General features: G+C 36.9%; 1 protein-coding gene across 4 annotated transcripts in view; it reads left to right on the top strand.

Moving 5' to 3' along the window:
• ARHGAP17 (Rho GTPase activating protein 17) overlaps positions 1 to 16,230 on the top strand; it is a 127,350-nt gene continuing 111,120 nt past the window's right edge. For 2 of the 4 annotated variants that reach the window (XM_031945575.1, XM_031945576.1), the window contains exon 1: positions 1 to 243. In XM_031945575.1, coding sequence (XP_031801435.1) covers positions 191 to 243 — 53 coding nt within the window. In that variant the 5' untranslated portion in view covers positions 1 to 190. The remainder of the gene's footprint in view (positions 244 to 16,230) is intronic. The other 2 variants (XM_031945577.1, XM_031945574.1) reach the window with 1 other exon arrangement.

Below are 16,230 nucleotides of genomic sequence, written 5' to 3'. Positions count from 1 at the left end.
GGCCGGGGCGGGCTAGGGGGCGGGGCCGGGGCGTCGGCTGGTCCCGGGAGCTCAGTGCTTAAGTCGCTGCCGCCCGGACACTATGTAGGAGCAGGCAGGGCCTGGCCGCACCCCCACCTCTCTGCCCGCGAGCCCCGCCGCGCCCCCTTGCCCAGGACACACTGCCTCCCCGGCCCCACCGGACGCCACCATGAAGAAACAATTCAACCGCATGAAGCAGCTGGCCAACCAGACCGTGGGCAGGCGAGTGACCCTCCCCTTCCCCCCACCCCGGGCCATTGCCCGGGACTGCCCCGCCCTGGGCCGGCGTGGTCCCAGCGTCCCTGCTGGGGGCTGACCTGCCGTCACTCTCCTCTTCGGGCCTGGCGGTGGGCTTAAGCCACTCTTGGGTCGGGTCCCCATGGGGTTCCGTTCTGGGCGCGCGGGAGCCCGGTGGCCCCCCTCGCCACCCCGCTGCGTCCCAGGATGGTCTATCCCCACCGGCCCCCTTCCCGCCCTGGGACAGGCACCGGGGCCGTCCGCCGGCCTTACTTCCTTCCCGCGTGCACGGCGGTCCCGGACCCTGGTGTGTCTGGGTCTTTAAAAAAAAAAAAGCGGGGTTGGGGAGACTGGGGGGACTTGGTCTCTCACTGAGGAAAGAGAAGCGATGCAGCTTCTGGAAAGTTTGGTGTGGGTGAAGGGCAGCACTGATGGGAGGAGGAGGGTGTGGGGATGAACCTGAAATTTATTAGAGAAAAGAATTAGGAGGAGAAGGGTTTTCTGAAACTTAGATTTCTCTGAGACGCTGCCAGGGCCTTGTGGTCTAGCGGCTTTGGTGCCTTTCGTGGGTCAGGTCCTTGACAATTTCGCGGTTGGTACTTGGCCGTTTGAGAAGTAACAAAGTAACAACACAACCGGATTCCCAGGGGTGCATCCTTTTTGTTTTTTTTCTGAAAATGTGCCATTTCGCTGCTTTTGAGTTCTGTATCCATCCACCCCCTCTCTCCATCCTCCCCCAGAAAGGTGAGACATGTACTATCCTCCCGAGAGAGAAATTCAACTCACTTGTACAGTGATCCGATGTTTTTGAGTTAATTTTCTGAGCTCCTACTGTGTGCCGAGGAGTAAGCTGTTAACTTCTTGTTTTTTTTTTTTTTTTTAATAGTTTCTGGTGGTAAAAAGTTTACTTTTAAAAATTAAAGTAAATTCAAATTTTTTCCCCCTCAAAATTTGAAAAGGGGTTTAATAGCTCTTTGGAAAAACACAGATATGCTTTATGGGCTTTTGAAAGTCAGGACTGAGAAACTGAGAACATTACTGCTACAAATTCTTGACTTTCTGAATTGCTGAATCACAAATAGAGCTTTAAGAAAACTTTAAAAGTGTAATATTTGGACAGATTCAACCCTTTTTGCCCTTTTACTATTTTAGTGGTGATGCCAATGAATGTTTAACAGGGAAAATTGTAAATTATTAAGTGTCAGGACACACTTGGAGAGGTCAGAGATTTGTGTGAAGAATCTTATCTGTTGGTTTTTTTTTTTTTTTAACTTTTAGAATTATGTACCAGGTATCTTTTTTTTTTTTTTTTTTTAAATTTAATAGCCTTTTATTTACAGGATATATACATGGGTAACTTTACAGCATTAACAATTGCCAAACCTCTTGTTCCAATTTTTCACCTCTTACCCCCCCCCCCAGATGGCAGGATGACCAGTAGATGTTAAATATATTAAAATATAACTTAGATACACAATAAGTATACATGACCAAAACGTTATTTTGCTGTACAAAAAGAATCAGACTCTGAAATATTATGTACCAGGTATCTTATATATGACAATAGCTTCCTGCCTCTTGAATTGGAGGGAGAATGGGATGGGACTTTGGAGAATTGTTTATTATTTAGAGAACTGTTGTTATTCCCCAGTTTTACAGATGCTGAAACTGAAGTCTGTGAAAGGGAAATTACTTGACTAAAGTCACAAAACCAGATAGTGAAAGAGCTAGCATTAAAACTGAGATTGCTTTAACTTCCCAGTCACCATTCCTTACACTACACTATACTTGGGTTGGCTTTATAATAATTATATTTTTTATTCTGGCAAATTACCTAAGTATTTTTCATAACTATTGTCTTTTATCAGATGAAATTGGTAATCAGGTCAGCTGCAACAAGCATGATAGACTTTTGTCTGAGTTTAATGTTTGTTCAAAAACTTCCTCTTTGTCTTAATTTGATTTTCACTGTTTCATTTCCTTCAACTTTTTTGCTTAGCTTGGTTGTTAAACTTTTGTCTTGCTCCACCCTGCTGTCTTGGTATGCTTCCATTTTATTTTCAGAGTTAACCCCTTCTAAAGAATGTTGGTTCATTCCTGTATTGCTGGAAGAAAATCAGGCAGGGTACATGTCACTTAATCATTCCTATTATTACTTTCTTGTCTATGTAAGACCTATATAAGACCTATGATGGTCTCTAAAGACCCTTCTAACTCTAACATTGTGTTATAAGGTCCCTTCCAAGTTCTATTATTATGTGCCTTTTAGTGTACTTTAAGAATTTGGTGGGTTGCAAAACATCCTCAGAAGTTCTGTTGACTAATTTTCTACAGACATTATTTATTATTTATGTCACTTTCAAGTGCATTATTGCTGGGTATTATGAAAACATATGGTTTAATGACACAAAGAGCATCCAAGTACCTATTTACTCAATTACCAATTTTGGTTGGCTTGTTTTGTTCTGAGATAGAGGTATCATAATATAGGAGAAAGAACACTAGTCTGGAAGCTAGGCGTCAGGCTCTCATTCCAACTCTATAACTAACTATATGTTAGACAGATTTCTTCATTTCTCTGATACGTCCCTCCTTCTTAAATGGTAGTCTCATTCAGTTCTGAAATAGATTGATTTTGAATTGTACAGTTTTCTAAAGTTGCCACTAATGGAAAAAGCAGTAGATTTAGAAGCACTTTTACTTACTACATTTGTGACCTCGATCAAATGACTTCACTTCTTTGGTCCTAAGTTTTCTCATTTGTACAATGAGGAAGTTAAGCTAAATGATCTCTAAGGGTCCTTCCAGTTCCAAATTCTGTAATCCTGTGAAGTCTCTAGTTTGAATCTATTGTCAGCAGTGAACGTGGGCAAATCACTTGCCTGATTTGGGCTCCAGTTACTCTATAAAATGATGGATTGGACCACCTTTCTTAATCTGAGGACATCTCTTTCTTAAAAAAAAAAAAAAAAAAAAAACCCCAAAAAACAACAAAACATTTATTCCTTACTGAGTGGAAACCCTTTCCCCTCATAATAGTAGTTATATCAGCATCCTTTGGTTGAAAGCGACTGTGAATTCAATAACACTTTTAAATGAATTTATATTTTATAAATTACAGGGAAGAGAGTCTAGGAAAAAATTCTCATTAGAAAGAAATGGGTCTTCAGTAATGTAGATGAGACACAAAGTTCATCATGCTGCATATTTTGTTGGCACTAAATAAGGATCAAAATGATAATGACTGCTACATATATGAATTTTCAGATCATTTGCAGTAATTCTATGTAACCTATAGATTAAGAACCATTGAACCAAGTAATTTCCAATGTTCATTCTGGCTCCAGGATTTTGTGGTTTTGTTCCTTAAGCATCTGGGAAAGAAGCTCAGTTACCAGACTAAATTGATTTAATACCCTTTTGGTAAGAGGATGAAGAAGATCCTGTGCTTAATGCTTCCTGAAAATTGTGGCATTGTGGTATAGTGGACAGAATCCAATATTAACAGCTGTGAGATAATTGGAAAGTCACTTCTCAAAGTTTCCATTTTGCCATCTGTAAAATGGGACTAATAATATTTGCACTACCAAAAAGGATGATGAGGATGGTGGGTTTTTTAAATCATGATGTGCTATATAAATGTGAGTTGTTATTTCTGGATTAGTACCAGTAATGTTGACCCAGCCTAATTGTGACTTACTCTGGGAATATTGTGGCAAAAATGTATGAGAACTGTGGACTGCAGCCATGGAATGATTCATGGGTGGACCTGAAGCATAATTCTGGAACTTGACCTTTGACTGTTTCTATGAAAATAAATCTTTATTGCTAAATGCCAGTGAGGGAAGCTGCAGCCATTGGAAAATTGTTAAGGGTGTGGTTCTTGCATTTTTATTTCACTAGGGAATCATTTATTTCTTAGAAATAAATTAGCATTTAGCAATTTAATTAAAATATTACCAGAAGGTTTTCTGGTAAGTGGATCAATAAAGCACAGAGCTGGGAATTCACCCAGATATTAGGAAAGATGGTGGGCATGTGGTGGCCTAGAGTCATTGAGATACACCCTGAGATTAGTTATGCAATGCCAGATTGAGAGACTGCTACTTATTGGCAAAGGGAGAGAAAAGAAGTCTAGAAGAAAAATATTGTGGTGTAGTAGATGGAGCATTGATCTGAGCATCAGGAGACCTGGATCTTGTTCTGGCTTTGTAACTAACATACTATATGACATTGGGCAAGTCACTTTACTACTGAGGATCACTGCATTTTCCTCTGAAACTTAAGTGGTTGGACTGATTTTGGATTCCTTTCAATCTGACCATTCTTTTCTAGTTCTTTTTGTAATTTTATGCAGAGGTAATTGGAGGAGAGAATGTCTCCTACACGGGTAAGAGGTTACTACTTTTTGTGGAGAAGATGGTTAGTGGTTAGTTCTTAGGTTATAGATATTTGTTTTGAGCATAGCATCTACAAGGGGATTAAAGAATGCTAGAGCTGGAAAGACTCTTATTGATAATCTGGTCTAGCAATTCTCAAAGGTTGGTCCAGGGTCTTTGAGGCCTATTTGGGGATCCACAAGGTCAAACTGTTTTCTCATATTGATATTTTAGCAACATTTTAACTAATAATATGGTAAATATATAATCTATGTAAATAAAAACTTTAGGGGGGAATCAGTAAGTTTTAAGAGGTTAAAGGGATCTTAAGACTAAAAAGTTAGAAAATCTAGTTCATTTCCCCTTAGGTGATGAAACTGAACTCTTCAGAGATTATGATTTACCAATTAAGTAACAGAGCTGGGATTCCTTAGGGTCAGAGTAGGTCCTATAGGGGTATTCCAGGGGAAGTTGCTTCAGAGAAGAATTATTTTTTAAATAATATTTTTATTTTTCCAAATACATGCAAAGATAGTTTTCAACATTCACCTTTGTAAAACCTTGTGTTGCAAATTTTTCTCCTTTTCTCCTCCCTCTCCCTTCCCCAAGACAGCAAGCAATGTGATATAAGTAAATGTGTGCAATTCTTCTAAATATATTTCCATATTTGTCACAAAAAACATCTGTTCTTGATTTTAGTGCCGAGTAGTGTAGTGGATGAGATTCCAAGGGGAAACCTGGGTCGGCTTGATGGGAGAAAATCTGTCATAGGAACGTATTCTGAAAGAATTGCATAGGTTCAGCTGTCCCTGGGAAGATAACTCAGAAATTGATATTCCTTCTTCTTACCTTCTCTTATCTTTCTTTTCCTCCTATTCCCTCCCTTTATGGAGAGCCTCTCCCTTGTATCTCCTGTTTTTAAAGGCCCAGCCTTACTGAAAAGATACCTTTCAATTTAGAGATGCTTTGTCTCTGCTAATTCTTGGTTCTTTAAAGTCTGCAGGAATCAGGTAGACTGACAAGCAGAAATGCAGAAAAAGTGGCTCAGCTCATGGTGTTTTGGGGAAATGGTTATTCCTGAGTAAGAGTAAGGAATAATAAGATAAGTGTTAAGTGTAAATAAGTAAGTACTTTAGACAGGGGTTAGGTTATACAGCATGTGCCTCTTGGGATGAAGGTGAGGGTGGAAGGTCCTTGAGAGAACTCCAAAGGGGGGTAACATTTGGAATTGGGAATCTTATGAATAAAGGCTTGATGAAGACATAGGCAGAATTCAGTAGTGCTCCCTTCAGAATAGGTTGATTCTGTATTAGTTGGCTTTCCAGAGATTTGAGAAGCAGTGTGTAGTTAAAATGACCATTGAAATCTTAATACACTTGTGTTCAAATCCTGACTCTGGTACTTGCTGAGAATATTTGTGGGAGTAGACTAATCATTTTTCTCTGGCAGGTTTCAGTTATCTTGTCTGTAAAGTGAGACAATTGGTTATGATGATCAGGAGGGCCTCTTTTTAATTCTAAGTCGTGATACTGTGACCTCTGGACTTGAGATGACTCAAAGTGCTTCACAGAATGTTCTGAGATCAAACTTGCTTTGCTGGGACAGAGCTGGTCCTTGGGATCTGTCTATCTAAATCTGATTTAGAATTAAATTGGCTATTGATTTGAGGATATGTTCTAAGAGGGATGAAATGCTCTTATGCTTTGTGGCTTGGTGCTAGTAGCTGGTGATTATAGAATCATAGATTTTAAGCGAAGGGCTCTCAGAAGTCTAGATCTAGCCTGATTGCTTTGTTTTACAGGTGAAGTCCCAGAGATTCATCCTTCAAACCTTTTAGCCTTTTCTTGCCATTGGCCATTCAGTCTTTCTGGATGGTTCATATGGCCAGTAGCTATAGCTAGCTGGCAGCTAACTAGCTTTGTACCATTTGTCTGGTGTTTACCAATCGGGTGGGAGTTATAGGCATTAGAAATAATTCCTTTTACAGAGGTAAGGCATGTAAGGTGGAATCCCAGGCTGGAGAGGAGCCAGGATCAGCGGGGGTGTTCTTACTACAGCCTTAAGTAAAGTGATTTTGTAGTAAGTCCTCAATACCAAGATTTACCTCTCGAGGCCAAAGTGACTCAGAGATAGGTAAGAGCTGGCTGGACTCATTTAACAAAGGTGTAGGCTGTGTTGGCTCAGCCTTTCTGCATGCTTAGATGGGAGGGAGAGACGGTCCAAAGGACATTGTTGAATTGCTGTTCATGATGTGGAGACTTCCCTAGTAAAAAGACACTTATTTGTCTTTTCCTGGGTCAAAGCAAGATGTCTGGAATTGCCTGTGAGAAATCCATATTATCTGATTCATGGAGGCCTACTGATGTCCTAGAAAGAACATGGTACAGTCAGAGGCCTTGATCAGGTGACACATTCAACCAACTGCATCCTTCTGGGCCATTCATTTCTATTCTCTGGACTTCTTTTCCCATAAGTAAAATAAGTGAGTTCTTAGGTTCTATATTCCAATTATCTGCTTTGGGGAGTGGAGAGGCAGAACATACTGTTGTATTGTATGGCAGGGGACAAAGAGAGTTCTGTTCTTATGCTTGAATCCTTTAAATTAAAACTTAAAAAGCATCAGTCAGTGTTGTTTAACATATGTTGTTAATGTAGTTAATCCCACCTTTAAAAATTATGGCAGATTGCCTTTATATTTATATAACACACTTTAACATGAAACACATCTCTTGGTTCTTATTGAGTCTTTTAGCACCTGCTATACTTAAAAATACTTGGAGCAAATCATCTCTGTTTTTTATCCCACTGATTTCTTAGCCTCTGCCAGAAAAGAGTGTGACTTAAGAAAGAAGGCACCTCTCCTTATTCTGGTGCTTGCATTAGTCTGAGAGGGAATGTTGACTCTCCTCTTCCAGACAGCTTCCTAGCTCAGATCTTTGCATAGTGGATTTATTGTTGAGTTTGAAGTATTGTGAAGTCCTTGATTTCAGCATGGCTAGAGGTGACAAGAGCAAGCAAATTCACTAGTGGGGAAGGAGGGAACTCAAATAAACTAGCATATGTACAGTATTGGGTCAGTGACATACTTGTAGATGAAGATACTTTGTATAGCACTAATCTAACATGTCACCACGTATTTATATATATGAAACATTGATAAGAGTCATTTTGGTAGAGGAGGAGGAGGATAGGTATTAAAAACTGAATGGAATTTGGAAAAGCCCCATGGTTTAGGTGAGCTTTGAGAAAAACTAGGGATTCTAAGAGATGGTAGAAGGAAGTGCATTTTGTAGTTGTTTTTAGTTCTCTGGAAAGTTGAGAATTGCTTTGTATTTGTAATTGCTTTATTTTCTACCTGGTACGTACTTCTTGGAAATTTTGTCTTCAATGTTAGAATTTTCTGATATTAAGGAAAAAAGGGATCTTAATGATCATCAAGTTAACAATTTTCCAGAATCCTTAGCAGCTTCCAGTCAGTCATCTGCCAAGCAATAATATTGACTTTTAACTCTGGCATTTATAACACCGTGAGAAGCAGCTGTTTCTCATGTAATAATATAGCATACTTGCAGACATTAGTTATACCTTTGGTTTCTCAACAGAAAGGTCTGTGACAGAAACTTGTAGTTGAGAAAGTAGTTAAATAAGTATAATCTAAACCTCTTTTTTTTATAGTTTTTTTGTTTATTTTATTTTGTCTTTTGAAGCTAGACTTGACTATAGAAATAGTTTATGGCAAATCTTGTTTTTTTAATATATGGGCAAACTGAGTCCAGAAAAGAGAAGTAAAGCACTTATGATCACATAGAAAGTTGAGGGTAGTTCTAGGAGAATGCATGCCTACCTATTCCTGGTTCTTTCAGCTTCACCTCAATAGGGAGAAGCTTCCACATCCCACAAGACATAATTGGTTGTCACCCATCCCAGACAGAAAAAACACAGTACATGTATCTGGCACATCCCTACAACAGCTCTCTAATTTCTACATTGCCAGAATACAAGAGACTTGTGTTTCACATGAACTAACAATTCTTCCTAGCTTCATTTATAAACAGTCTCTGTGGGCTACCATTTTGTGCTTTATATATAGAGGTGGGTAATAATTTCAGAATTAACAGATACTGGAGAAATAAATCTGGAGAGATGAAAACATGCTTTTCTAAACTTAACGAAAGTGATTATGAAAGGACTGAGTTCTCTTTGGTTCTCAGATCAGAGCTTTTGACTCATCTCCTAAACCCTGGGAATCAGAAGTTATTCACTATTTGCCCTTTTCTGGAAACAGTTTTCCCACTAAGTATGTTGCCCAGAAAATAGCATAACTATTTAATCTTACATACTTTGTGAAACATATGGTTAACTTCTTAATTAGATTGTCAAAAAGTATGTAAAATACTTTAAAATAAAAGCAGCATTGCAGGATCCTGGCTCTAGGTTTCATTTCCCTCTACTATAAAATGCCAATCATAGATTTAATGATCTCTAAAGTCTTTTTTCAACTTTTGACTCTGTTGCAAATTGAAGACTTAACAACCTTCCTTGTTGTTAACACTCCTTTCATTTGCATCTGTCTTTTGAGCCTGATATTGGCTTAGACCTTCTGCCTTAAGAAACTCCTAGGCTGATTTGAATTTCTAATTAGACTTTCCTTTTAAAAACTCAGAGTACTGATTCTCCAGTAGGAACCCAGTGGACGGAGGACCAGCCTTTGGGTGACTTTGAGTTCAAGTTCTGCCCTTAACATAGTTTAGCTCTGTAACCCTGGGCCGATCACTTAAGCTCTCAGTGTGCTAGGAAAACTCTCTGAAGACTATAAATTACAGAAGAGCTATCAAGCTGCATTCTGGAAGGGAGTTTCCAGCCTATGAGTTCCCAGACTGATATAAACATAGATTCTGACCTTTCCAAATGCCCTAAAACTTATTGAGAAAATCTGGTTAGCTTTTGTTTGCTCATTAGGGTAAAAAAAGAATGGAAGGGAAAAAAATAGGAAATGTAAAAGTGTGGTGAAATAATTTCTTCCCCTTCTTTCCTTCTTTTTATATATATATATATATATATATATATATATATATATATATTTATATACTCTTCTTTTTAAGAGAGTTTTCAAAATAATTTATAATAGACTCTAGCCTTTACACCAGTCATTCTATCTTTGAGAGGATTTCCTGAGATTTTTCTATAAGTTTAGAAAGCTTAAAGAAAACAGTTCTATCTGTAAGAAGCTAGTGTTTAAATAGTCTAAAAGATCACATTTAGTATTGAAGCAATGTTTCAGTTTTCAAACTGAATTTGTCCCCAGAGATAACAAACTTGTTTCCAGAAGTCTATCTGCTATCTCTACTTACTCTTGTTAGGTGGCTAGTCTCCAAAATGTATAATTTAATTTTAAAGGCGCACTTTCCTAATGATTCTTTCCAAGATGCGTTTTGATGACCACATAAAGAATTACTGACTTTAGCAGCCAGTTGTCATTTTTTAAAAAAAGCTTTTTAAAGTGAAATGTTTTAGAAAACCTTTCAAAAACAATCAGTACATATTTACCTAAAATAGTGTTTATAGTAAAATTATGTTTTTAATAGTAAAACTTGAGGATTATAAATTTAGAAATTATTTTTCTTTTTAAATCGAAAGGAGTCTGCAGAATTGGAAAAGTTTGAGTTATCTATCTTTTCTAATCTTTGAATAAGCAAGAGGAAAGTAAGATTAGGACACACCAGCATTAAATGTAATCTTCTGTAGAATATTAGCTTCGTGAGGATTAATTTAAGCCCCTTGTAACTACTTTTTGTATGTCTAGCACATGGCATCGTTCTTTGAATTTAACTGGTATATTAAATATTTAATTAAATTATATTGAGATCTCTTATATTAATCTGGGTGAGATTCTTTTAAAAGAAATTGCGTTTAGACATTTGTTCCACATTAGGTTTCCTTGGCTATTGTTGTTTCACACTAACATTCTTAGTATATCTATAAAAATCATGAGTCCTGTTCAAAGTTAAAAGAGCCCATTTATAACCTTGTTCCTAGGGACTTATTGTTCCATGTAACTTATTTCATCTAATGTGTTTTCTTAGATCCAACTTATTAGATGTTGTTGTCATCGTTTGTCCTTTGTTTTTGAGGAGGACCATGACTCAGAGAAATGATACCATGACATGAAACTGAATGGAATTGAAGTGAGGTAGACCTGTGCAAAGTCACCAACATAATTTTTTCTTCCAGAGCATTTGGACATTAGATAGAGAATGTCTTTGTGTACACCTTTCTATTAAACTAGAACTGTTTTATTAAAAGTAGAAAGCCTATTCTATTAAAGTATCCTATTTTGTTAAAAAATAATTGGCTATCTATGCTAAAAGTTTTTATTCACTACTTAGCCTTTTTTTTCTTTTAATTTGATTAAAAGTATAATTGAGATGCTGCAACTGGTTGTAGGGCAGAACTAGCCTCCAGATCAATAAGACCTAGGTTCAAGGCATATAATTGATTTGTGGCTCCAGGAAAGTTATAGTAAATTGTATGAAGTTCTTAAATTGCAGGAGTGTAGATCTGCTTTGGTAGAAGGAAACTGCTTATTAGGAATTCCCTATATCCATGAAATTTCAGGTCTCATTTTCTTCCATTTACACACACCTTTGGGAAAGGGGGGGAAGGGGAGAGAAGTAGGGGGAATGACTTTCTTTTTTTCTTTAAGTCATAATTGATAGAAGGAAAACTCAAAATTTCATTAGGATAAAAATCTCCCAAATATTGCCTATAGAGTTTGAGAGATGTGTGTATTAATGATTTAATCTCTTTTCAATTGCCTATGATATGTATTATAAGTATATTGTGTATACTGTTGTACAGTAATACATATATGTAATCTGGAATAGTGGGGAAATCACAGATTTGAAGCCAGAGGACCTGGATTCAAATCTTAGTTCTACTATTATTGTGTGTGATCTTGAACAAACCACCTTCCTTCAGATAAGTAGAGTGGATTGAGTGATAGAGCCAACTCCTATGAGTCTATGATATTATATTGTCATACCCACGTATAATCCCCATCAATTTTTATAGAAGCATTAACAATTAATAGTCTGTCAAGCGCAATTAATGGCAAACTAACCTCACTTTATTAGACTGAATAACTATATGGATAAGGGAAATATTGGAAAAATAACTAATTTTCAGTAAAACATTTGATGAAATATTAAATACTTCACTAATGGACACTAATGGAGTGGTGTGAACTAGATAATGATAAAGTAGGAGGATTTGGAAATGGCCAGTCCAAAGCAGCAGGTAGCTAGTATCAAATGAATTGTACAACAATTTGGAAATCTTCCACTTCTCATGACTTTGACTTTTCTGCACATAAGATATAGTTTATAGTTTAGTAAATCACAACTCTAGTAAAGAACAGTGGTATATATCATCACTTTATTAGGTCATAGCTTTCTAGTCTCTAGTAAGAAGGGAGGGAGGAAGGAAGGAAGCAAGAGATTTCTCTCATGACTTTTCTGCACATAAGATGATGTAGTTTGTAGTTTAGTAAATTACAACTCTAGTAAAGAACAATGGTATATATGCCTCATCAGCCTATTAGATCATAGCCTTTCTTCTTAAATTAAAGACGGACTTCTCACTCCCCCCCCCCCCCCCCCCATTTTTGTGTCTTCATTGCAGAGTACTTATTGGGATAAGATTTATATTATAGGACTTGTAGCATTTCACTTCCATGTAAAACTTATTGCTTCCTTCTACATTTCTTACCAAGACATGTTGCAAAACATGTCATTGTCCTTAAGAAATAAGCTGGCATTGTATAGGCATTGAAATGGAGAGTTCTAAAAATAAGATAATGTTCTTATTGAGAAGGTTAATTGTCAAGAGGACAGGAATATGGTCTCAATAATTAAATAGGTTTCCTCATTAAAATAGCTTGAATAGGGGGTGGTAGAAAGAGCTTTGGAAGCCTTGATTGGCCACTGTTCTTTGAATTTCAGCTTAACAGCTTGTAGAAAATGTAATTCTTCCCTCCCTTCTTTTCTCCTTTCCTTCTCCCTTTCCCCTTTCCCCCCTTTCCCCTTTCTCCTTCTTCTCTCTCTCCCTCCCTCCCTCCTCTCCTTTCCTTATTTCCCTCCCTCTCTCCCTCCCTTTTCCCTTCCTTCCTCCCTCTTCCCTTCCTCCCTCCTTCCTTCCTTTCTACCGCCTTCCTTCCTTCCTTCCTTTCCTTCCTTCCTTTCCTTCCTTCCTTCCTTCTTTCCCTCCCTTCTTCCCCTCCTTTCTTTCCTCCCTCCCTCCCTTCACTTCTTCCCTCCTTCCTTTCCTTCCCCATTTACCATTTTTCTCCTTCCCTCCTCTCCCTCCCTTCCTTCCTTCCTATCTATGACTAAATACATAAATCCTAGGGAGTTAACCTGAGGAACAAAGAGGTCAAGTGACTTACTCAGGATCACACAGCTTTTAAGTGTCAGAAGTCTTCCCTTGAATGCAGGACTTTTGTGACTCCAAGTCCAGCTTCCAGTATAGTGTTCACATCTTTTAATAAAATAACAAAATATCCAAAAATAGTTAAGCAAAACATCATCAAAAAATGGTGTGCAATCAAATATTTCTGTTATTTATCAATTGTAAAAATTGTAAGAAATCTTATAACATTTTACTTGGCTTAGTAAGGTTAGTTAACTTCATTTTAAGAAACATTTATTGAGTTCAGATATAATTCCTACTAAATTATTAGGCAGTTATGGATATAGTTATACAGTTTTGTTACAAAGTTTTGTTTTTCTGTTACACACAGTTTTGTTTTGGGAGGAGGGGCTTGTTACCAATTTTATTGTTTTAATATCAACAAAACATTGTTAGTGTAGTGTCTGCTAGGGCATGAAAATAGCTTCATTCCAAAGACCTGAATGTTTAGATATTTTTTTTTTAAATTAAGAAAGGGCTTCTGCCAGTATTATTAATTTATATCGAAGTATTCTTTCTTTTTTATAGATGTCATTTGGAAAAGGATTGCTTCATTCATAAGTCAATAATTGTTCAAGGATTCCCATGGTAATGATAAAGCTGACATGAAGAATAATGCTTTTTGAATACATTATCACATTTCTTCCTCACAACAATCTTAAGCAGGAGGTAGTGCTGGAGTTTTAGGAGGTCTCAAGTGACTTATCTAGGGTCACATGACCCTTTTTTTCTCGCTCCGAACAGTGACATTTCTCTCCATTCTGTCAGAGCTGCCTGACTTCTGAACATGTTGCCTGTAAACTCTTAAAGTATTCATTTGAATAAGAAGACTGGATCTTTTTTGTCCATTGAAAATGTCACCTTCAGTATATGTTATAATTTATACATTTATTCCAGTGATGCTAGACTGCCTTTGTTCTAAAACAAATGCTTTATAATTTATTTTCTGCTGCTGACCAACGAAATAAGTAAAATCATTTGGGAAGTTCCCCAGGTCCATGGTGGGATAGAGATAGAATAGAGAGAGGAAGATGAGGAGATGTGTATGTTTTTTTTGTTTTGTTTTGTTTGTATTATAAGCTTTTGAAGAAGTAAAGAGCTTTTGGTGGTAACAGTTTTGTGAATTGGTACAACCTTGCTGGGGACCATAGGACCATAGATGTGTAGTTGGGAAATATGGTTAAGTATCTTTGGAGCTCCTTTTGGGGGAATTGCCCTTAGCATTTTTTTTTTTTTTAATTAGACTTGGTAGAATGTCTGGAAACTTTTTTTTTCTTTGTGTTATTAATATGAACATGGATTGTAATTAAATTTTACCTTTGTGGTTCTTAAGGAGGGGAAAAAACGTTTGGTAAAAATAATGCATAGAGTAGAATAAAGATTGTAATAGGACTGCTTGATGATTTTACTAGTATTTAGAAATTACCTATTTATAACCAAAAGATATGTGTCAATCACAGAGCATCAAAAGTAGATCCTTGCAAAACTGATACTTGGCAACCCTTAATTTGTTTCTTAGCTACAAGGGATCTGTGCTTGGCACTGTGCTGCTTAACATCTTTTACCATCAGTGATTTGGATAACCTATATCAGATTGCTTGCTGTTTTAGTGGAAGGAGGGAGGGAAGGGAGAAAAATTTGGACCTCAGAATCTTATAAAAATGAATGTTGAAAACTATATTTACGTGTAATTGAAAAATTCTATTAAGTGGAAAAGCCTTTTTTAAAAGTAGAAAGTCAAATATTAAAAAGAATCAGAGATTTTTATAAAGATAGGGATAGCGAGCCCATCAAATTGACAGATGACAAGAAAGTAGGGAAGGATAAGAGTTCCAAGAAGGGATCCAGAAGCAGGACCAAAAGGTGGTTTCCAGGCAGGATTAAATCTAATAAGATGAAATTGAATAAGGATAAATAGAAAGATTTTAAGGCATTTGATTGTATGGATGGAACATTGGTTTCAGACTCAAGCCTTGGATTCAAGTCCTAGTTCTGACACATAATAATTGTGGCGTCTGAATCACTTATTTCTTCAAGTGGATCTCTAAAACTGTTTTATTATAGCATGGGAAGAGGGATTACCCTACTTTGAAAGAGGGGGAGGGTTCATTTTTTCCACTATAAATGTCATTTTTTAATATTAACTTAGTCTCCATTATAGGAAATGTAATAATGTCCAGAAGCAGAAAGGTCAAACACTCTCCTTCATTCTGATTTTAATAAAAGCATATCTGTAGTATTCTTAACTTTTTCTGGGGTTCTGAGATCTTTGCCAACTCTTGAGATCCTTTCAAACCCAAAGGACTTTGCAGAGATTTGTACCTTTTTTTGTAGCTAATATTTAAAAAATAAATGGACATTAATGAGCTTAATATACATATTTAATTTTGGGATTTGAGTATCCAAAAGTTTTAGGACTCCTAAATTTGGAAGGATTTAAAATTTTAGAGATCTAATTTGGGGAACCTGTCCAGTTTCCTTGGGATATTTTTAACCTTGTATCAGTTATCTAAGAAAGAATTATGAATTAAGGCTGCCCTTTATTTTGCCCAAATGAGATAACACGTATACTGCTCTGCAAACTCTAAAGTACTATGTAAGTGCCAATTATTATTATAGCGACCCAGAAAAAATGGATGTTATTAATTTTACCCAATTATCTGAGTTCTGTCATGTTTGCTGCTAGTTGGGAGCTGGAGAACCATGGAGGAAAGGATAAAAGAATTGTAAGAGGTAGAATATTTTAAAAGGCTAAAGTTTTCATCATAACTTTGAAGTATTTCGTATTTTAAAATGAAGGGACTGGATTAGATGGCCTATTAAATGTTCTATGGGTCCTTCTAGCTCAGATTCTCTGGAATGTATATTCCTTTTACTTAAGCAAATCATAATACTACATTCACTCCTCTCCTTTTGCTACTTTTGTTCACATCTTTATGTAATTATCCATAAAAGAAAATTTTGACATGCTGAAGACTTTCTTCTGATTCTTTTATTTACTTATTTATTTGGGGGGGGGGTAGTGCTGCATCAGGGAGTCCATTTATGTGCCGAGTGATTCATCCATCTTTGCTCATTCATACCTTTAATGATACCCTTTTCATGACTTGTTTATAGCTCATGTTAT

Source organism: Sarcophilus harrisii, chromosome 1 (genome assembly GCF_902635505.1).
Source record: "Sarcophilus harrisii chromosome 1, mSarHar1.11, whole genome shotgun sequence".
Taxonomy (NCBI): domain Eukaryota; kingdom Metazoa; phylum Chordata; class Mammalia; order Dasyuromorphia; family Dasyuridae; genus Sarcophilus; species Sarcophilus harrisii.
This window is presented reverse-complemented; position numbering and strand designations above follow the sequence as displayed.